Consider the following 23,697-nt stretch of genomic DNA (forward strand, 5'->3'; position numbering starts at 1 on the left):
ATTAATACTTCTACAAATGGTAATGCTTGGCCAAAAGGCAAGACTTTTAGGAGCATGAAGCCACAGTGTCACCAAATAAATGCAATTTTTATCAAAGGTTAAATTGTTTTCTAAAAGGCCAGCCACGATGAAAGGGACAGGTATATTTAATAATAAATAATGCAATAGACAGCATGAAAATACTGAATATCTATTTACAGTAAACACCAGAGTTTCAGTTCACATGAAATATAAAAACAACTCAGATGGAAAGGTTCAGTCAGATACAGAAAAGTAGTATTTAACTAATCTTACTATATTTTCTAACTGAAGAATTACTGTTCCCTAGTTAAGTTACTTACAAAAGCAAGGCAAGATGAAGTGGATGAGTGGTCTTTGTTGTCAGGTTTCCAAAAAGAGAGTGGTCAGTGTCACTATCAGTATCTAAGTACAGTTTTAGTGCTGGCTGTATAGAATGACATCACTCCTGGTCACCTGACTCTGCTTTACACACTACCCCCTGACTAGAAGCTAAACCAGTGTCTAGCACAGATATGTCACAATATATATACCTAGAGCTTTGCTAAGACAGCTGGAGTCTGTAAAACAATTCCAATACTTTCATCCTTCTTGTAGAGACTAACTAGTCATTCTCTAGCACTCAGGGGTAGCAATTAGTTCACCACTAAGGACAATAAGAACAGGGTCCCAGACCAGACATTGCATCTCTGGTTGCATTCAGGCCTGTAAGATACAATCTTTATGACCTAAACCAAGTCATTTAATTTCAAGCAGTTTTTCATAAGGTAAGTTGGGCTGAGCTTAACAACCTTCCTTTCTAGCATCCTCTCTTAACATATATAGATTTCAGCAGTAACCACAGTACAGCTTGACATACATGTGTATTTTTTTTCTGTACATCAGAATCCACTGTTGATAACATTTTTAACGCAAGCAGCTTGACAGTTACACTTTTGACACAAGCATCTGTACAAATCAGTTTGATATACAAATGACATAAAATTCTTTGTAAAACACCAGCTAGCCATGCTGGCATATGTTACACATGCACTGCCCTACTCTCTCTGGCATAACTGGCACTACCTCACATTCTCGCATCTCTTCCCCCCTTTGAAGACTCGAGCTAGTTTCTGAAGTGACGCTGGAGAAACGTTGCTTGAGAGGAATAAGCCTGTCAGGGAATACATTAATCCATACCCTGTCTTAAGATCTCATCTGTATTGGCATTGCTGACCCTACTAAAGTGCTGCACCAGGTGGTTACATCCAGGTTTCCCAGTGAACATGTCTCCAGACTCCTGTAACAGTGCTCGGATTTCTTCAACCTGGGTAGGGGATAGCCACTGGGACATTGCTACCCCTTCCACTGAGGTGTCAGTCCAAGCCTCACTGAGGAGATCATTCACCATATTTCCCTCAGACTCCTTCTGCTAACCACTGCAGATACTTAGCACAAGGGCCTCCCTATTATAGTAAGGCTTCATCATGTTAACATGGTACAGTTTGTGCCTCTGCCTCTTTTCTAGAAGTTCTACCATGTAATTAACATCAGTGACCTTCATTACCACTTGGAAGCATCCCTCCCAAGCTACCTGCAGCTTTTTGTGTCTGACAGTAATGAGCACCATAACTTGCTGTTCCACAGCATACTGTCGGGCTCAAGCATTCCTGTCATGCCAGACTTTTTCTGTTATTGGGCGCCTACCAGGTTCTCCTAGGCCTAGACCATGAGCTCCCTAAGTCTTGTCCTGAAGTTTAGGACATATGCCACAAAAGACTTCATGTGGGATTCACCCTCACCCTCCCACTCATCATGTATCAAATCTAAGGGCCCCCCTCACCCTATGCCCATATAGTAAATCAAATTGTGAAAAACCTGTGGATTCCTGGGGTTCCTCTCAGTATGCAAACAACAGATGAGGCAAATATTTGTCCCACTCTCTCTTAAACTGGTCTGCAAATGCCCTTAGCATTGTCTATACTGTAGAGTTTAAACTCTCCACAAGACCATTAGCCTGGGGGTGGTAAGGGGTAGTCTGTAGGTGCTTCACCCCACAGCACTCCCATAGACAAGCCAGTAGGTCTGTCATAAATTTGGCACCTCTGTCACTCAGTATTTCTGTTGAGAAACCTACCCTGCTGAAAATCTCTAACAAAGCATTTGCCACCTTCTCTGCCTCAATGGAGGACATAGCCACTGCTTCAGGGTATCTAGTAGCATAGTCTAATACCACTAAGATATATTTCGTCCTTGTGGAACATGGGATATTCAGAGGCCCCGCAATATCCATAGCTACCTTCTGAAATGGTTCCTCAGTCACAGGCAAAGGCATCAAAGGAGCTTTGACCTTGTCTCCAACCTTGCCTACTTTTTGGCACTGCTGACAGGCCCTGCAGTACCCTGTTAAACCCCTTGCAATCCCAGGCCAAAATAATTTCTGTGTAATGTGTCTCTTGGTACACTTTATGCCCGTATGACCTGCTAAACGAATGTCATGCACTATGGCTAGAAATGCCAGATGGTAGGCTCTGGGCACTACTAACTGTTGAATTACCTCACCCTGTAGCCCTCTCTCAGGGGTCCTTTGTTCCACTATACAGACTCCCCTTTTCCTTGAGAATCAGGTGCCTTGTTAGTTACCTCCCTCAAGCCTCATAATATAGGGTCCGAGAACTGAGCCTGTCTCAACTCTGCCTTAGTCTTCTCAAATCCCCTTCCACAGGAAGTCTGGTGTTCTCTGACAATGGTGCCTCTTTGTCAGCCTGGGTACTACCACTCACCTCTGCCCTTGCAGTCACTCCATCCAAGGGAACATCAGTACCTATCACTATGGGTCACCTTCAGGCTCACTGCTGCAGGGTAGTGCCCTCCCTAAAATAACCACATCAACAGCCCCAGCTTCAGGTATGGGGTCTCTCTGGGTTTCCCTCAGGCTACCTGACCCACATGCCTGTTTCCAAGCCTGAGTGTGTGTAACTGCATGTTCACAAAGTACTGCATTATCAAAATCATTTCCTGTCAAGACATCTTCAGGGATATCCTCAAATGCACCTACTAGCTTGCTTCCTTTTCCACCCTCACAGTCAAGATGAACCCTGGCCAAAGGAATTTGGAATGGGGTCCCTGCTAAAGCTGTGATTGGAGTGTACTGCCCAAGCAAGCACTACTCATCTTTAACCTCTACAGGCTTCACAGTGGTTACATCAGAGGCTGTGTCTCTCTTAGCAGTGGCCTGTTTTCCATCCACTAAGATAAGCTGTAAACTCTGGTGATAGTTTGGTACCCCTGTTGTCTCTGGGCAACTTACCACTGGCATACTGTTATTCCCACTTGCTGGCTCCCCTCACATTTTGTTCCCCACCTTGCTTCAGTGGATTTGTATGCTTCATGGCCCCTCAGGTTACATTTAAAACATCTAAACCTTGATCCTGGGAGTGTACCTGAACAAGTGTCTTCCCCTGTTAGTGGTGGATTCTGTTGGGATGGTTTAGGCCACTCTCCATGTGCAGCACTGAGTATCCCCTTCTTGTGCAGTGGTGCCCTGCTTGCAAAATAGAGCTCTCTCTTCCTCCCCAGCTCATTTGCATAGTTACACTCCTGGTCGGCCAACCAGATTCTTGTGACCTCAGGCAAAGTGCTAAGGGCTTATTCCCTCACCAGAAGGTCTCCCAGCCTTTCAAAAGTGGTGACTTGACACCCACTCACCCATCTATGAAAATAAGTGTTTAGGTCATTAGTATAATCACATGCACTTTCATTTGCCTTGCATCTGTGGTCACAAAACCTTTTTCTGTAAGCTTCAGGTGTTAACTTAAAAAAATCCAATAAACATAGTTTAACCTTGTCACAATTTAAACATCAATATCAGACAATTTAGAAATAGCAGTTACAGGTTTACCATGGAGTAAAGGGGTCTGGATCTGTACCCAAAGCACTTGGTCAGCACCATATTGTCTACATACTCTTTCAAATATAATCAAAATTATCACCGTTTTTATACTGTCGAAGAAATTTACTGACCTTTGGTTCTGGGATTCAGTTATTCCCTTCCCCATTACCTCCATGTTCCTATTGAAGAGTCCGCATGTCTCTTTCATGTTGACACTGCTTCTCATTTTCTTTGACCTCCAAACACTGTTGTTTCTCATTTTCTTCAGCCTCCAAACACTGCAGTCCCTCTGCCAATTCTAATTCCAAACATTTGGCCTCCAGTTCAAGTCTCTTTAACTCCAGATGGGTTTTTAAATCCTCCGAGGAAAAGGTGAACTGTCCTGTTTCTAAGGACTGCACACCCCTATCGCCAGGCTGATTGTCTTCCTGGTTGCTGGTCTGTGCTGCAGCTACAGTTAAGGCTGAAATAATTTCCTCTTTAGTCAGGTTGGCATGCACCAGTCCTTTGGATTTGCACACCTTAGCTAACTGGTTCACTGTCAGCTTGCCATAATCCTCTGTTGACATCTGTGCCTGCTTTCCCTGACTAAACTAAACAAAAATAAATAAAAGTGTTGTGAAAAAAAGAGTCTGTGTATGTTTGCCTTGTGGCTGCTGAGAGTATGCACAGTTTAAGTAAGAACTGATTACAGGCTACACAAGGTCAATTAATATCCACACCACTACTCACCAATATGTGACGTCCCTCCTCTGGGCTAGTAATCAAGGGCCCTCATTCCTCACCACTGGGGAATATTCACATAGAATAAAAATGGATACACACAGTATTTTCAGATGCTGCTGTCTGCACCAAGAACAATTTCCCTTAAGACACACAAGGAGCACACTCCAGACCTGGGGGCTGGGTTTTCCTCTCCAGGCCCCAAATAAGACTTCACCTTTCTTTCTGCAGAAACCAGTGCTGTGTGCCCCTGTTAAGTAGCCGACACACACACTCTTTGAGATTTGATTTTCACACACACACCTACCTGGGAAAGGCTGGCACATATTTACCTGCTATACCACCTTTACCCAGACTGTAAGATAGATTCACTGTCACGAGCCAGCTACTTTAAGGATCTTACCAGGGTACCCAATTACTTGCAGTAAAATTAAAATGTATCAGATAGTAATGTTTGGCCAAACTGCGAGACGTTCAGGAGCATGAAGCCACAGTGTCACCAAATAAATGCAGTTCTTCTCAAAGGTTAAACTATTTCTAAAAGACCAGCCACAATGAAATGGACAAGTATATTTAATAATAAATAATGTGATAGAAAACATGACAATACTGCAGTAAAGACAAGAGTTTCAATTCACAGGAAATATAAAAACAACTCAAATGGAAAGGTTCAGTCATATATAGAAAAACAGTATTTAACTAATCTCACTATATTTTCTAACTGAAGAATTACTGTTCCTTAGTTAAGTTACTTACAAAAGCAAGGCAAGATGAAATGGATGAGTGTCTTTGTTGTCAGGTTCCCAAAAACAGAGTGCTAAGTGTGACTGTCACATCTCTCACTAATATCTAAATACAATTTCAGCGCTGGCTAAAGAATGACATAACATCTGGTCATCTGATTCTGTGGTTCCCACACCACCCCCCTGACTAGAAGCTGAACCAGACTCTAGCACAGATGTGTCACAATACACACATCTAGAGCCTAGAGACTGTAAAACAATTCCAATACTTCCATCCTTCTTGTAGAGACTAACCAGCCATTCTCTGGTACCCCAGGGTAGCAATTAGTTCACCACTAAGGACAATAAGAGCAGGATCCTAGACCAGATATTGTGTCTCTGGCTGCATTCAGACATGTGAGATACAATCTTAATGGCCTAAACCAAGTCATTTAATGTCAAGCTATTTTTCTGAAGGTAAACTTTGCTGAGGTTATTCCCTTCCCTTCCAGCATCCTCTGTTAACATATATACATTTCAGCAGTTACCACAGTGCAGCCTGACATACATGTATATTTCTTTTCTGTCCAGCAGGAACCACTGTTGATACATGCTTAACATAAGCAGCTTTACAAATACATTTTAACAGAAGCATCTGTACAAATCAGTTTGATATATAAATGAGACAGAATTATTTGCAAAACACCAGCTAGCTATGCTGGCATATGTTACACATGCACTGCCCTACTCTGCCTGGCATAACCAGCACTACCTCACATCATCACAGTAATTTTTATCGTTTTTGAGACATATACATTTGTTTACAGCTACAGTGAAAAGGTGTATTCTATGAATTTAAGCTCAGGTGAAGGCTGCCCAGGCAGGAACTCTTCAGATGTCAGGAGGTGTGAAATTCCACTTAGGATAGGTGTGAAAGTGTTAAGGAGCAGCATGTGAAGTGGGAGGCAACTGAAGAAGATTTGCCACATGGTGATGCCCTGTAGCCTTTTGTAGGGGACTAGTACAAAAGTCCAGCTGAGGTTGCACAGCAAGGTAAAGAGCAGGAAATAGTGGCAACTCTGTCAAAGGTAATGTTCAGAGTAATGGACCAGTGGGTTCCCATATGAAGAAGCAGCTGATAAAGCAGGTTGCATTTGAAGAGGATGTGTCACAGGAAGGTGGTCTGGGACTTTCTGTAGAATACTTACAAGAAGCAGAGAACAAAGATGTCCTAAGTCCAGAAGAAAATAATCTAAGGGAAAATCTGTTTGATTTAATAGTGATGGATCAACATATTAAGAGAGATGACTGAAATGGATTACATAAAGAAAATAAGACCAAAACTGTTAGAAGACTGGTAAAGTAGATGAACACGGTAATCAGGATTAAGAGAAATTCATGCCATATAACAGAAATTAAAAAGGATATATTACTGTCCAGCTAAACTAATAACAGGTAAAGTGTTTACCACAAAAGCACAGAGTAATATAGGAAAGGAAGGGAGCAAATAACATGCTACCATGGAAGCATCAAATATAGAAAGGTATAAAGCAATTAAGACAAGAAGCATCACTGTTAGAAGAATATAGAAAAAAGGAACAGATTAGCAAAAATACCTGAAAGCTCGATATTGTGAAAGCAACCTATAGCATCAAAACAGACCAGGATCTATCATATAATATTGCTAATAATAAACTAAAAATATCAGCTTAAGCAGAAAAACAAGATGTGCAGATAAATGTAAAGGAGAAGTACAAAACAAGCAAGTCACTGATGACCCAAAAAGGTTTTATATAGAACTGGGAAACAAAGCAAAAGGAATAGAATCACATCCAAAATGAAAAGCTATAACGCATACTGGAGAAACATTTATGAAGACCTTGAAAACATAACAAATATGCTGAATGGGTAGAAGATTTAAAATAAATAGTAAGGAGTTCTAATGTACAGGATATGGAGCGGGATAAAGTAATGGCCAGAGAAATTGATACAAAATTGAGAAAAGCTGAAAATGGAAAACCCCAGTCTCAGACATAGTACCTAACCTCTGGCTAAAAACATTAATATCTTTATGTTAAGATTTAGTGCTGAGTAAGACTGATTTATATGCTCATACCAAATGGACACCAACCTGGTTAGCAACAGGAAAAATTATGCTCTTTAAGAGTGAACCTGCAAGCCACCCTAAGTACAATTGACCAGCAACTTTGAGAAAGATCCATCCATCCATCCTCAACCCCTTTTTTCCCATTTTGCACATGGGGTCAAGGTGTCACTTCAGCAGTGACAATCATCTCGAGCTAAGGTTTACACTGTCGGGTGGCTAGCCCTGATGCGGTAATTCATCCATATCACTCACTCGCGTGCACAGACACACACACACACAGAGCCAATTTAGTGTCCAATCCACCTACTGCATGTCTTTGGAATGTGGAAGGAAACCGGAGCACCCGGAGGAAACCCACCCGACCACAGGGAGGACATGCAGACTCCGCACAGAAGGTACCCCAGCTGAAAATTAAACCAGAGAACCTCTTGCTTTGTGGTGACAGTGCTAACAGCAGCACCACCGTGGCTGCCAAAAACTTTAAGAAAGATACCTATACAGTTTCAGCAGTAGTAATAACTAATAGTGCTAATAACACTGTTCGGACTCTGCCTTCATACAGATTTTGTACCATGCAAATGCAGAACAGTAACAGTCATTCCCCTGCATAAGGGAGGACCTTCCCTAGGCCCGTAAGTCTGTAAACAAATAGAACAGGTTATTTTAAGCACAAAAAGGGAAGTTGGCTAGGCTTAAAATGTCCTGTAAGGGCAGCTAGCCTAGTACTTGACTATGAAGCTATGAACTTATGAGGAACAATGGGTCTAATAAAAAAAAAAATTACAGTCATACTTAGATATGCTATCAGTACATGTAAACTCATATGAACTACAGAAAGAGGCAACCCTGGGCACATTGTGGGTGCTGAGAAGAGCACTCTTGGCTAACATCAAAGACTGAAACAGTACTAAGCCTGATATACAAAACCATGAAAAGGCTTATCATGGAATTAAACAGTCAGGACATACGGAACCGCCAAACACTGGACTCTTCTCAGTTTCAATTTGTCAAGAGTGGGTCATGATTACTCAACCCAGTGGATTTTTTTTTAAAAGGTCACAAGAGCAATGGATGAAGGCAAAATAGTACAAACCGCATACATCAGCCTAGCCAAAACTTTTGTCACAATTCTCTGCTCATAGTAGAAAAGCTAAATAAACTGGGAATAAATCCCATGCCACCTGCTGGATTGCCAACTGGCTCACAGATAGGATGCAGAAAATCAAAATACGAGAAGCTACCTCCAGAAAGAGACCAGTCACCAGTGGAGTCCCTTAGGGTTCTGTGCTGGGACTTCTCCTGTCTAGCATCTACTTTTCTGAAGTGAAAGTGAATACCAAAGGGCTCTGGTTGACTAAGTTTGCAGAAGCAGATGACTGCAAGCTAGGAGCAGTCATTGAATCCCCAAATAACTTGCCATCCTGCAGGAAGGTTTGTTTCAAATAAATATGGTGCCAAGAATCATGGACAGAAACTGAATGCTAAAAATGCATTATTGCATCATTTCTGAATTCATCTACCCCTGAGAACTACCACATTGACAGTGCACCCCTAAGATTTAACCCAGTTGTTTGGGATTTGGGTTTTATGTAAACAGTGACCCAACTTTTGATCAAAATGTGTCTGTTGTAAGAAAGTCCTTCTGTATTGCTTATCTTCTAAACAAAGGGATTGTGTCTGGATCTAGGGATCTCATTGCTCACCTTTTACTCAGCCCTCAATAGGCCAGACATTGAATATAATGCCCCCTTTGGCCTATATCTCTTCAAACCATGGAACAACTAGAAAGCACACAGAGATACCTTATTAAAAGTTTACCAGGAAACAAGGTCTAAAAACATCCTTTATGGATTGACTCAAAGCCCTGTCACTATATTCAGTATCCCACAGAATGCTAAAGTGTGACATGTGTCTTGCATACAGGGCATCCTCCAATCTAATACTGATGGATTTACTGTATATCAGCAAGTCAAATGTCATCAGAAATACTTGGTCTATGGATCTAAACTTCTTCTGCAACATCAACAGAATGGTTTGAAGTAACAGGTATATCTCACAGAGGGTACCACTGCTGTAGAACAGACTCCCCACCCACATAATGTAAAGTTCATACCTGTCCATTTTCAAATGCAAGTTAGCTCTAAGTATATGAAACAGAAAATTTACCCTAGGACTACTCCCTGTACTACTAATAGACAGAGGCAACTCTTAAATGCATTATCCCATCCAAGGGTTCCATCAAATTATCTATGTTATGATTGCAGTTACTCTCATTATGGTAATACAGTCATACTCAGGCTACTAATACTTGTAACCCCCATATGAATTACAGAAGGAGGCAATTCTGGCCACATTGTGGATACTGAGAATAGCACTGTTTACTGACATCAGAGACTAAAACAATACTAATCTCATGAACTCTAATCATATTCTTACTTAGGAATGTGGTCCATTCCCACCATGGTATTAGAAACCCCAAATACGTGGAGAAATTAAACTGAGTGAACTTTTTTACCTGTGCTGTCATGCATGACTCCATCTGGATGTTGTGCTAGAGATTGTAATGAGGCTTGCTGTCTCTGGTGTGGAGAGTCCCAGTAATGACCGGTCTGCATGCGTCCTCAAAATCTTGCTATGTAGAATGTGGCATGCTATAAACAGCTGTCAATTCATGGCATGGATGTACTGCAGTGCCCCCCCCCCCCCCCAGTGTGTGTAGGCAATGGCATCAGGATTTCAGTAGGCTAAAGTCACACACAACTGTATTTCTTGTTTGGGTGGAGGCAGTGTTATACGGATGTCCGGTCATGCTTTGTGGCTGTGTATAAGTGCCACCAACCAGTACTGTAGAGAGTATTCTGTCACAGCAGCAACATGTTGCATGCATACAGGGAGGGGAAGACACACATGCAATAATCTCTGCAGTTTTCAGTGTACAGGTGTAGCTCTGTGGGATGTCACTGTCCAGAAAGTGGTAGTAGAAATGTACTTTGTATATGGAAATCATGGGCACTGCCTGAATGCTGTTTAGACACCTTTGTTATGAGCGCTTTTGTGTTGTGCATTTCTTGCCTTTTGATATATTTGAATAGTAGCCCTTCCTGTTGATGTAATTCTGTCCTTGGACTTTGCCTTTGTACTCAGATACAGCCAACTGTAGCACTTCATGCCTGACGACTATGAATTTGCAGCCTGTTTTAACTAGTCCTTATTGGTATGTCACTCTGCACTATACTTCTTCATTTTTTTTGTTACACAGTCATTTCATTTTGCAAAAAAAAAAGAAAAGAAAAAGCAAGTTGCCATCTTGAAACTGCAGATACATGAGTGCAGTACAGATACCTGGAGTCAGGAGGTATTAAAAGCAAAAAAAAAAAAAAAAAAAGAACAGTAAGCTAAGCAAGGGTGTGTATGTTTTATTTTATTTTCTACCATGGACTTTGAGGACTTGGTAGATATCATTTGTTTATCCGCTGTTATGTAAGAGGTTTGAATTTGTTGCTGTCACTTGCCACAATGCAGAAGGTTATGTAACAAACTTCTTTGCTGCTATGAAGTCGTACCATTTTGACCTGGTTGTGTACATAGGAAACTTGCATGTGAAGTGACCTTTCATATTTATATTGTTGATCTTTGATGGAGCTTTCTGGTGAGCTGTGATTCTTTCATGTACACATCAGAATGTTGTATCATCTTCCTTTTTTCCACTTACTCTTCAAGTTTTTCCTTTTTTTTTGTTTGCTGGTGGTTTTCATTTGCAAGGCTAAAAACTTTGTGGTTCTTTATCTTATGCAGCTTCTGAAGTCCTGATTCAAACCTTCCCTTTTGCTTACTGTTTCATGCATATGCTATTTGTTGTTCTCCAGTGTAAATCTCTAAAAGGTTTAATGCAGAGAATAAAGGCTTTGAACTGCTAACAAGTGTCATTCCATGGTACTGAGTTTGATTCCCTTAGTCTCCATTTATTTACTATGTGACTTTAAGTAAATGTCTTAAAGGTAGTGTTTCTGGGTCTCGGGAGAAAGTAAACCTCATTCCAGATGGACAACCTGCTTAACAAAATAGTTAAAAGGTTTAACCTGAAAACTTCTTGAGTCAAACCCATAGAGATCCTCCTGTTCATCAGCTGTTCAAACTTTCACCATCCCATTCCATTGTCCCCAGACAAATGCTGGCACTCCTTGAAACTTTCATAGTGATCAGTTAAAATGTGTATGATCAGGAAGAAATTCCTCAATTACAACTGATCGATAATATAACCTATATAAAACCCCTACCAAACTAATTGAAAACATTTATTTTGCTCCTCCCACACCTTCCACTCCACCTTCCACTCCCAGTTACTTTACTTCAGAGCTGCACAAGTGTGGTAAAAGAAGTAAACTTCCTGTATGTAGCACACTAGTCTTACAGAAGGAGCCCTGCAACAGTATGTAGAGTACAATGGGACAAGCTTTGTGAGTAGTAACATTGAGGAAATGTAATAGGAAGTTGGAACCGAACGTCACCCTTAATAATTAACAGGGAAACCACTCTTTTAGTACTTTGTTCTATTCGTCCTTTTATCCTCCTCATGCCCATTGTTGGTGTATTTCCAACTCTTTGCAGTTCAACACAGAGGAAATGAAAGGACATATTGTATATGTCAGTGCTGTCATTCATGATTTGATAGCCCTTTGATTTTTTTGAATTACCTCAGCAATACATTTTACAAGTGTTAATGCAGTAGTTTGAATCTCAGTGTCTTTGACAGACATAAATCTATCAAAACAGCATACATTGTCCTCCGTATTGTTTACTTCTCAGCCCAAATAGTTTTTAGGTAGTCTTAAAAAAAAATAAAAGAATCAAATTTTAATCTATGTGCTTCACTGAGACAAACTGTCATGGTGTGCTCACTTTCTGTACTAGCTGGGCTTCTGCACTACAGGCTGTGCAGATCAGCTAATGTGTACTACTGATTCTTGAGGAGTAACATCCATGGTTCTTAAGCCTTTTTAAGTAGCGTTGGCAAGTCATAACATTAACATGTTTCTTGTAGCATGCTAAACCCAAAACTAATTAGTCATGTTTGTCTAAATTGCTTGATCCTTCATGTTAAGGAAACATGATGATAACTGACTGTCTACTAATCTGTGCTTCTTCATACAGCAGTAAGTCAGAGCTCCACACTGAGCACTAACATCCCTCTTTCACCACTGTCAGGGAATAAAAAAATAATATTAGAGATATTAAGGTAAACATATATTCTTTTTATACCCTGTAATTGTGTGTTTAAGATTTGTTTCAGTGTGCTCCTGACTGCAACCTCAAGCAATTTTAACACATAAAGTAGGGATAGCTTTAGAAATTTTAAAACTACAAAGTGATGCAATGACTCCAAAAAATCTTCACAGAATAACTAATAGAAGTAAGATGATAAGTAAAAAAGTTCAAATCAATAATATTAGAAATCCCAATACTAATAAGTTTACTTCAGATATAGAGGAAATGCTTGATATTAAAAAAATCATGAGGATCTTAATAAAAAATATATTAATTTTGATGATTGCAAAATTGATAAGTATTAAAAAAAAGACTGTTACTAATAAATTAAATGATCAACAAATGTCACTATTAAATCAGTTGCCTTAACTGAAATTAAAGATTTATTAAAGAAAGGTAAAAATGGTATAGCCCGAAGATTAGATGGTATGAGCATGGAATTATATAACCTACTTCCATTAAATATTTTAGAATTGCTGAAGGAAGTTTTCTTGATAATCCAGAATGATGAAATAATATGGAAATTTTCTGTAATATGTCACATACGTAAACAAGGAATTGATAAAAATTTAGTTTCATCGTATTGACCTATTTCTTTATTAAATATAAATTATAACATATTTACTTCAGTTTTCACCATAAGGTCAAGAAATATAGTCGAGAAATTAATAAATGTAGGATCAAACAAGATTTATTGTCAATAGATTAACTTATGATAATATCAAACGGTTGTAATTTTGTATTAGCAGGTGGTTTGAATAAAAATATGGCTTTAATTAGCCTGTATATTGAAAGAGCCTTTGATTCAGTTGATTGGAACTATTTGTTCAAAACCTTAGAGACATTTGCATTTCCAGAGCAATTTGTAGGAATATTAACAGATTTATATAGGGATTCTAAAGCATAATGTAAAATTTGAACTTACATTTCTCAATGGTTTACCTTAAACAAAGGTACAAAACGGGTGTCCCTTGTTTCCTTTATTACTTGCATTAATTATTGAACCCTTACCATACCTCTCAACTGTACAGATTTTTGCAGAATGTCCCAATTTTTGCCTCATATTTTTGGCAAATTAGTATCAGATTATTAAAGATAGATGTTAGAAAATAATGATAGACATTTGTGTTTCATCCTTCATGCCCTTCAGAAAATTCATGCTAATAGAAAAACTGTTATTCTATCAACTTTCTAAGTTTGTAAGAGCAACATTTAAAAACTGTCCATATTTTTGGGCCTTTTCCCACTTTTATTTATGACTTTGTCCACATTTCATGCCCTAAGAGGTTGAGAGGTATGCCCTCAGCTGATAGCATAAGAAGTAATGATAAAAATTGATGGGCTTTCTGTAAATAAGGAGTTTTGAACTAAAATACTGCTTTTTGCAGATGATGTTTGATTAAGTGTAGGAAGTCTAAGCAACTTGGTTAAAGAACTAAATGAAGAAATTGAAAAATTGCAAGAAATTTCATTATTGAAGTTTAATAATAGTAAAACTGAAACTATTGTGATGAATCAGAAACTAGATTCTAAGATAAAGGATAAATACACATGTAATATGGAAGGCCAAGAATTTAAAATGATAAATTATCAAGATGTTAGCAAGATTAGTAATCATAATTTTGAAAAAAAATAATTGAAGAAGTGTTACTTATTAAAAAATGGATTGAATGTTTTTTTTTTTAACTTTTGATGATAAAGTTCTTATTAAAAAGATAACATCACCCAAAATTCATAGCCGGCCTTAATCATAGGCCAACTAGGCGGCTGCCTATGGCGCCGCTCAAACAGGGGCTCTTTTACAGTAAAATGGATGGTGTAAATAGAGCAGGATGGGGGCACCAGGTGGTGTGGGGGGGGGGGTGCTGTGGAGCCCTTTTGCCTAGGGCACCACTTGACCTAAAGCCGACCCTGCCAAAATTATTTATATATTACAATCAACAGCTTTAATACCTGACAAAAATATTAAAGAAAATGGAGAAAACAATATCATTCTTATGGTAACTTAAAAAGCTGAAATTTGCGTATAGGAATCATATTAGAGTCTGGGAGAATAGAGGTGTTCATTTTGCAGATATAGAATCATATTCCATTGCAGCAAGTTTTAATTCTATTATATTCTGGTTAGAGTCAACCTATACTAGTCAGTGGTGGCTATTCAAGAACCAATTACATTAAATTCATATGGATTTGTTAATATTGATAAACTCAGAGTATTAAACAATGTCTTCATTTTGTTAATAAAACATACTTTAGAGGGAAATTAATTTCACTATCTGGATTCCTCATATATGAAATCAGTCCTAAAAACAGTTAAATATATTTATAAAATCCTATTAATTTCAAAATGGAAATTCTTGTGTTTTCCCATTGCATATACTTCTGGACTTGTAGATTCTCAAAATACTGTTGAAATAACTATGTAAAAAAGAAATGGGTTAGTATTAGGGTGTGAGTGTTTTGAAAAAGGGAAAGCTAAGACATCAGTAAGTTTGTGTAAAATTATAAGTTGGAGGAATCTGTTAATCAACTAATAATGTCTATTAGAAAGAAATTAAATAATTTTATAAGAAAAAAATATGAGTGAAAAGGAGCAAAACACTATTCTTCCCACTATATACATATATGGTTGTCATTACTGAAGGTAAATTAACCTACAAAGGAAGTTTATCCAATTTATATAAGTTAATTGTAAATAAGAACAATGTTGATGCAGTTTGAAATTTTTAGACAGTAGTAGATTAAATAATTCAATTGATGATAAAATTGTACTACTTAATTCAATTAGTCAAATCTCTTCAGGTGTATACTGGAAAGTTTTTTTTATGTGGAAATATGTGTCACCCCTTATAAAATTTTCCGACATAGTAAAGTGACTTCTTAAATCTCCTGGAGATGCAGTAAGTTGATTGGGTGCATATGCTTATGGATTGTGAGAAATTAAATGTTTATCAGGAAGAATAAGTATTTTTTTAATGGACTATGGTCAGATAATTTTATTTTGACTAGATCAGCAATACTAATGAATTCTCTGCTTCCATTATTTGTAAAAGCCAAACAACAAAAAATGTTTTGGAATCTCCTTGCAGTGTCTAGGGAAATTATTACAAAAAATAGAAAATGAATACAGTTCCTATGTTAAAGATTTTTTTAAATTTAACATTTTATGTAAATCTGAAAAAGAAGTGATTAGAGTAAGGTCTGTAAAAATTTATTAAGACATCTAGTTGCTGGAATAATCTTGAAATGTTGTTGTTGAAATGCCAAGGTAATTGATTTAACTGTATTAGATTACTCTGATGGTTTAATGTGCTTTTGATACTGTGTGACAGTATATGTTAATGCTGAATTGTTTTCCTTTCTTTGTATATATTGTGTTTATGTTAAATCAATAAAAATGTTTAAACAAACAAAAAATATATATTTTCTAGGGGCAAAGAATGTAGTGTGATCATGGATGAGTATAACCAAAAAATAGTCATCTCAGTATGATTGCACCAGTCAGGGTATTTTGGGGTAGAACACATTTAAAAATAATCACTGATTATACAAATAGTGCTTCCAGATATTAGCACTACACAGCAAATTAAAAATACATTTTTTTTCAGTTTCTAATCATAGTGGTCTTTTAACATTGGGAATTAAGCCAGAACACTCTGTACACTGGTTGTGCTGACCAGAAAGAGATAGAAAAGAGGAAGTAGCATGTGGGCTGATTTTTTTTCTTTCTCTGTCTATGAGTGCAGATGTTACTTGCCACACAATTGGCACCTTATATTTAGGGTTGCTGTGTTTTGCAGGCTGTTAGAAAAGCAAGTGTATAGCACATGTGCAGCTGCTTGGGGATGTGGGTGGGCACATGATCACAGACAAATAAGGCTGTAAAGCTTGGTTTGAGAAGAACAACTGGCAGGTCATCTTCCCATGAAGTATTTTTTTTAAATCTGTTAGCAGAATTCAAATTCATTGGCTGGAAGACAAATATCAGGTAAAACTATTGTTTCTGTAAGAATTAATTAGAAGCAGTTAGAAAGTACTGGGAAATAAGAATGAAAAGACAATATACAAAGAAACAATGGGGGGATAATTGTATGGTTCCAAAGTATGCAACAAAGTGTACAAGTTTTTTAGAATTTTTGCATGGAAATGTTTGCATAGGTATTTTTCTACCCCAAGTAGACATCAGAGATTTTTTTTCCCACAGGTAAATAGCAGTTACTTCAGATACGTTCATAGGTAGGTACTAGGCTATTGGCCTAGGGCCTATATAAGCCTAGCCAAAAAGGTACCCTGGAATTTGCCACCCAAGGAAATTATTTTCCTGTGCCCCTGTCGAGCAGAGCCACAGAGGTGATCCTGGGGTGAATTTCCTATTTCCCATCCAATCATCAAGATTTTTCTTGGAGTGCTAATGAGGAGCTTTTGTTTGATATAGATAGGTAGTTTGTTCCAGAGTATGGGAGGTCTCTGGGACAGGAATCTATCCCTCCAGCATGCTGTGTTTATTGTAGTGACAAGGTTTAGGTCCCTAAAGCGTGTAGCTCGGACTGATTGGGATTTCTTTAAGTGGAGCATGTTCAACAGCTCTGGGTTTGACATAGCTTTGTATGTTAGGCAGAGATCGCCTCTGAGTAGGCGATATGTGACGGAGTAAAGCTGGAGTTTTTTGAGATGGACTGCATAGGGCATCTGTTTGAGGTTGGTAATCCTCTTTGTGAGGTATTTCTGCAGCCTTTCTAGTTGTTGTAGATGTCTTGTGAGGTACATACCAAAAGAAGTGTTGTACTCTATAATGGGTCTAATGAGTGACGAGTAGAGGGGACCAATGACCTCTTTTTTTCCTGGATGAGAAACTTTTGTGATGAGGTGTGCCACATAGAAGGATTTTCTGACTACTGTGGTGATGTGATTATCAAAGGAGAGACTACTGTCCACCTGTATCCCAAGGTCTCTTATCACACTTTCGGTGTTAAGTAGACTACCACCAATGTGGTAGCTCATAGGTACAGAGTTTTTACCAAAGAGGATGACAGTGCACTTTTTGGCATTGAGCTTGAGGCCATGGCTCTGACACCAGGCATCTGTCTCCGTGAGGCCCTTTTGTAGGATGTCCACATCATTAGGAGTTTCAATTATGGCTTCTAGTTTGCAGTCATCTGCAAACTTCATCAACCAAAGACCTACTGTGTTAGCCTGTACTTCAGAAAAGCAGATACCAAACAGAAGAGGACCCAGGACCGAGCCCTGTGGTACTCCACTTGTCACTGGTCTGAAGTCGGATTTGGAGTGTGCTACTTTCACAGTGTGGGTTCTGTCAGTGAGCCAGTTAGCAACCCATCTTGTGACATAGGGATTTATACCTAGTTTAGTGGGTTTATCTGTAGTTCCAGAGTGGGGGATGGTGTCAAAAGCCTTGGCGAGATCTAGATAGACTGTGTGAACCAGCTTACCCTCGTCTACGGCTTTTGTGACTGCTTCAAAGAAGTCTATCAGGTTTAGGAGACATGATTTGCCTTTTACAAACCCGAACTGGGTGGGGTCCAGAGTTTGGAGATTACCAATGCCTTTGTGTATAAGATCCATGAAGATACATTCCATGGCCTTGCAGACCAGGCTCATTAGGCCAATGGGGCGGTAGTTCCCGGGGTCCGTGATGGCTCCCCCTTTGTAGAGTGGGACAACTGTCGCTGTGCGACATTCAGTGGGCACAAAGCCTGAGGTGAGGTTATGATTGAGCATGGTGCTTAGGCGGGGTGCCAGTTCATTCTGCAGTTCGTGTAGAACAAAGCCTGGGATGTTGTCAGGTCCCATGGATGCTGTGTTCTTGGCTTTGGAAAGTGTGTTTTTTACCTGTGCAGCCGTGATTACAGGAACTTTGTATTTTTCTGGTATAGAGATGGGCCTTTTAGGGGGTGAGAGGGGGGTAAAGCTAGCACTGAACCTATCTGCCAGGATGTTGGCAATATCAGTTGGTTCTGGTTCTGTATATTTAGTGTCATTGTGCTGTAACTCAGAGCAGATCTGAGTGTTGACATAGCTATAGAATGCTTTGTGGTCGTCTTTAGAATCAGTGGCAGTTTTGTTTTCATAACTAGCTTTGGAGGATTTTATGAGGGATCTCAGCTTCTTACTGAGGCTGACCAGGGAGTTCCTCCAATCATGGGATTTTACTTTTTTTTTGCAACAGTTTCTTTCTTCTGTTGTAGAGTTTGTTTATGGCAGGGGACCACCAGATTTGCTTCCTTTTTTTGGAGGATAGCATCTTGGTTCTTTTAGGGATAGCACGATCCATGCACTCGTATAAGTGCTTATAAAGTGCATTTATGTGGGATTCAGCAGTTGTGCCTCTATTGTCTGCATGGGTGTCATGAAGTTTACCACTTCTGTCTTAAGAAGCGTGAAGTTGGCTTTGGAGAATTTTTTTACGGTGGTTTCCCTAAGGGGGGGTTGGGGGTGGGATGTGGATGTCTGGGGTGATTAGCTTGTGGTTGGATCTGACCAATGAGGAATTGACCTCTGGTGTGGAACACCGGTCACCCATGTCGGTAATAACCAGGTCTAGGATATTGCTGCCCCTGGTGGGGGTGTGAATAAGTTAATCCAAGGCATTAGAATTTATGAATTCCAGAAAACGTTGAGCAAAAGAGTTGGTACATGAGTAGTTTTACCATTTAATGGTGGAGTAGTTGAAATCGCCCATTATTAGGGTGTTGGGTTGTACCGTAATATTTTCCAGTGTATCAAGAAATGAGGAGTGAGAATCCTGGGGCATGGTTGGGGATCTGTAGCAAGTTACAGTTTGGATTGCGGTCTTGCCCAGAGTTAGTTGCACTTGGATAATCTTGGATGCATTATGCTGAGCAACTAGCCTGGAGGTGTGTAATTCCAATAAAATGCTGAACTTTATCACCGTGTTTTTTGTTCACAATAGAACTTCATCAGATTAACTAAAATCATCAGTCCCATCATGCCTTATATATCCTTTCTAATTCAGCTCATTATAGAGGTTCATAGGTTAGTACTAGGTTAACTGCCATTGTAGGCCATTTTAAGCCTAGCCAGTTACCCCTTTTGAGAATCAAACCCTGCAGCTTGTGTCTGTAAGGTAAAGACCTTAACCATTATGCCAACCTCCCAAACTCCAATAGGCAAACACAAACCATAAAACAGTAAAACTACCATGCTGTTAAAAACTATGTTCCCACTACTAACATAACTATATAAGCATAAATGCATATATTTCAGTCTTAATAAACATACATTTTTAATAAAAATCACCCATCTGTATTTTTAAAATATATGTATTAAAATTCTTTTGTTACCATTGTTTGATTTGTATTATTTAAAGCACACTAAACATTGTAAAGAGGCAAAATGTGTGTTTTTTGTGCTTGAAGAAATACCACATGATATTGGGGGGAGAATGGGAGAGAATAATTGAATTTAGGGAAGTTTTTGTGGCCGTTAGTATTAGAAGCCTGTAAGCCGTCAGGTCTTAATGAATATGTCTCCCTGGCCCTAGTGTTAAAATTAAGAGCTGCTAGATTGTAACCAAAGATTAGACAGGTCACAGTAGTTTAGTTATGTCTGCAGTAGTTCCTATTTTCTATTATCTTCTATTATGTATTTTCTACTATGTATCTTTTATAATGTATTCCCCAGTATTTTTTTATTATAATGAATTTAATGTTTGAGCCACTAGATGGCAGCAAAGGACTGTAAAAGCTTCCATTGCATCTCAACTAAAAAGCTGTAGTGGCTATTTATTCATTGTTTTAATACAAATCAAACGGTAACAAAAGAATTTTAATACATATATTTTTAAAATACAGATGGGTGATTTTTATTAAAAATGTTCGTTTATTAAGACTGAAATATATGTATTTATGCTTTTATAGTTATGTTAGTAATGGGGGCATAGTTTTTAACAGCATGGTAATTTTATTGTTTTATAGTTTGTGTTTGCTTATTGGATAATAAACTGAATTAGAAAGGATATATAAGACATGATGGGATTAATGGTTTTAGTTAATCTGATGAAGTTATATTGTGAACGAAAAACATGGTGATAAAGTTAAGCTTTTTATTGGAATTATATGGTTCGTCTTGGATTTTATGTGCATAATAAACTTTCTGGTGTTGATACATACCTTTGTGGTGCTCCTTGTGCCTGAATTTTTTGTTTTGAATATTTCAGGGAGGGTAGGACTTGAGTAATCTATGTAATGGTAAACTGAATAATTAAGAAAGAAGTCATATATGTATAATACATGAGAAGAAGAAGAAAAAGCAAATCTTTGTAATGGTTTGTTTTCTGTTAATAATTGAATATGCACTCATGTTACTATGGAATATGCAATGTTAATAAAGATGCTTAAAAAGTAAATAAATAAAAATGTTAGAGTTTACTGGAGAGTGAACCATGACAGTGTTTTCTCTGTGTTTTCTTTTCTCTGTCCATGATTTGCAGGTCTGTGGTATTATCTCTCAGGAAGCAGCCTGCCTTGCCTAACACTCATTGGATCTCCTAATTTTGGCTACCGTTCAGTGCATCGTGACCTGGAAGCTCAAGTTGCAATTGTGACAGAGAACATAGAGCTACAGAGGCAGTTATATCAGGTTAGTCGATCTAAAACTTTATGGAAATGCTAATGATGATCTTATGGATCACTGCTGCCATAGCCTAAGTTATATGGGTTATATCCTGCCAGGGATGTAACACCCAGGTCTATGGTTAATCGTCGAATGGACTAACCATCGAATGGCACATCATCGAAAGCAAACCATCAAACATCCATTCCATCGAACCTGTAAGATGGGGAAAGTAAGTAGTTGGTCAACTTCTCATCCAGGAAGGTAGAGGTCATAATCCCTCTCTACTCGTCTCTCATTAGACCTATTATAGAATACAGCACCCCATTTGGTATGTACCTCACTAGACATCTATAACAACAACTGGAAAGGCCACAAAAATACCTCACTAAGAGGATCTTAGGCCTTAAACACATTCCTATACTGACAGACTCAAAAAACTCCAGCTATACTCTGCCTCTTATCGCCTACTTAGAGGCAGTCTCTGCTTTACCTACAAAGCCATGTCTGACCCAGAGCTGCTAGATATGCTACACCTAAAGAAATCCCAATCCCTCCGCGCCACATGCTCCAAGGACCTTAACCTCCTTACCACAATAAACAGAACATGCTGGAGGGGCAGATTCCTAACCCAGAGACTTTCCATACTCTGGAACAAACTTCCCATTCACATCAAGCAGAGCACTTCACTGGCCCTTTTTAAGAGAAATCTTGACGAGTGAGTGGACAATAGGAAGTCCACCCCGGAGATCACTTCAGTGGCCTTGCTTGACAGGGGCACTGGGAACTAACTTTGGGCAGCATGATGCCAGAGAATCTTCTTGGGCTAGGCTTATGTAGGCCCCAGGGCCGTTAACCTAGTACACACCTATGAACCTATCAGTGAACACTTCCCTATCTCCCTTTTCCCCACTGTAGTGCGATCTTGGAATTATATAACTGGGGAGTGAGGGGCAAAGCCCCCCACTTGGGTGGGTTTCAAATACTGATGTTTGTAAGACAAGGGAGTGTTGGCCAACTAGTTACTTTCCCTGTCTCACAGGTTCGATGAAGTGCATGTTCGAGGACTGGACATTCGTTGGTTTACTTTTGATGATGTGCCATTTGATGGTTAGCCCATTTGACAATTAAGCACAGGCCCATAACACCCAGCTAGCTTCCAAAGATGCTGGGGCACCTTTCACACTCCCAAACCATTAATTGTCTCAAGCTGAGCTGATTAAAGGACAGGTTAGGGCACCAAACCCTTCAGACTTTTCCTGCTGCTAAAGAGAGCTTTTCTTTGCAGGGATTCAAGGATGGATGGTGGGTTAATTCTGTTCCACTGTTAGGCAGTTAAGTTCCCTTTTGAAGAAGAAACTTCCACTGTCCTTTTTTTGACAGAAATTATACTTTTTATATAAAACAATCACTTTAAAGCTGGAAAAGTGTTTTTATTGACTGGTATGTGAATTTTAATTACTTTTAAATGGGAATGTCAGTTTTTTTACTTTTGTGGTAAAAAGTTGTTAAAACTTATTTTAAGCTACTTTTTCTTCGAGGAAAATTTGTTTATTTTACTTTCAGGGCTGTAGTAAGTGTGTAAAATGTTTTTAGTGTGTTATTGGGAAGCACTATATTTTTACTACTAAGCTGTTTTACTGACTACTTTTGCCAGGCCTTCCCAGGAATCAGGTATCTTTTTCAGCTTAACCACGGAATAACCTACAAGTTCCTCAGCTATCCCTTCTTCCACGTTGTAAAGTTCCTCATTCGCAGATGGGTGTGACTCTGCTGAGGCCAAAACTGATTACACAGCCCCTTTGAATTGGAGGTTAGTCATGCCATCTGCAGCTGTTGGAGTGCCGTTGCTGGTCAAGGGAGAGCCACTGTTATTGGTACTAGGAGAAGGGACAGAGAATGCCACTCTGCATAGCCAGAAAACTATATTCATCCCTAGGGAGTTTTTTTCCTGGTAAAAGTGAGCTTTTTTTTTTCAGAAATTTTTATCAAAAAGAAACAATAAGTTTGGCGTTTGTCTTCTCCTGTCTCAGTTGCTCTGGATAGGAGTGATTTATTGGATTTTGTTCAGGGTTTAGTTCAGTCTCCTGTATTGCTATTTTTGGTAAAAGAAAAAAAATATTCCTAATTTTCTAAAAGAGATCCAAGAAATTGAACCTAAAATGACTGTGAAGGGGCAGTTTATTTTGTCTGCACAGATCTCTGAGTCTGATTCTAAGGAGAGTGTGGCTTCGACCAGTCTCTTTGAATTAATCTTTTTCTCCGACAGTGTTACCAGAATGAATCAGTTGTTTCTGTAGAAAAACACACTAAACATGTCAAGAAATATTATGATTTGTTACAACTGGAATTTCTGGAGCCTACTCTTTCCTGTTCTTTCTGCTTTGGAGTGTGTTTTT

General features: G+C 38.9%; 1 protein-coding gene across 2 annotated transcripts in view; it reads left to right on the forward strand.

The window, feature by feature from the left end:
* Positions 1 to 23,697, forward strand: part of PGS1 (phosphatidylglycerophosphate synthase 1) — a 2,908,952-nt gene that overhangs the window by 2,384,781 nt on the left and 500,474 nt on the right. For both annotated transcript variants that reach the window (XM_044068164.1, XM_044068163.1), the window contains exon 8: positions 21,177 to 21,325. In XM_044068164.1, coding sequence (XP_043924099.1) covers positions 21,177 to 21,325 — 149 coding nt within the window. The remainder of the gene's footprint in view (positions 1 to 21,176; positions 21,326 to 23,697) is intronic.

Source organism: Protopterus annectens, chromosome 4.part0 (assembly GCF_019279795.1).
Source record: "Protopterus annectens isolate FY-2018-M chromosome 4.part0, PAN1.0, whole genome shotgun sequence".
Lineage (NCBI taxonomy): Eukaryota > Metazoa > Chordata > Ceratodontiformes > Protopteridae > Protopterus > Protopterus annectens.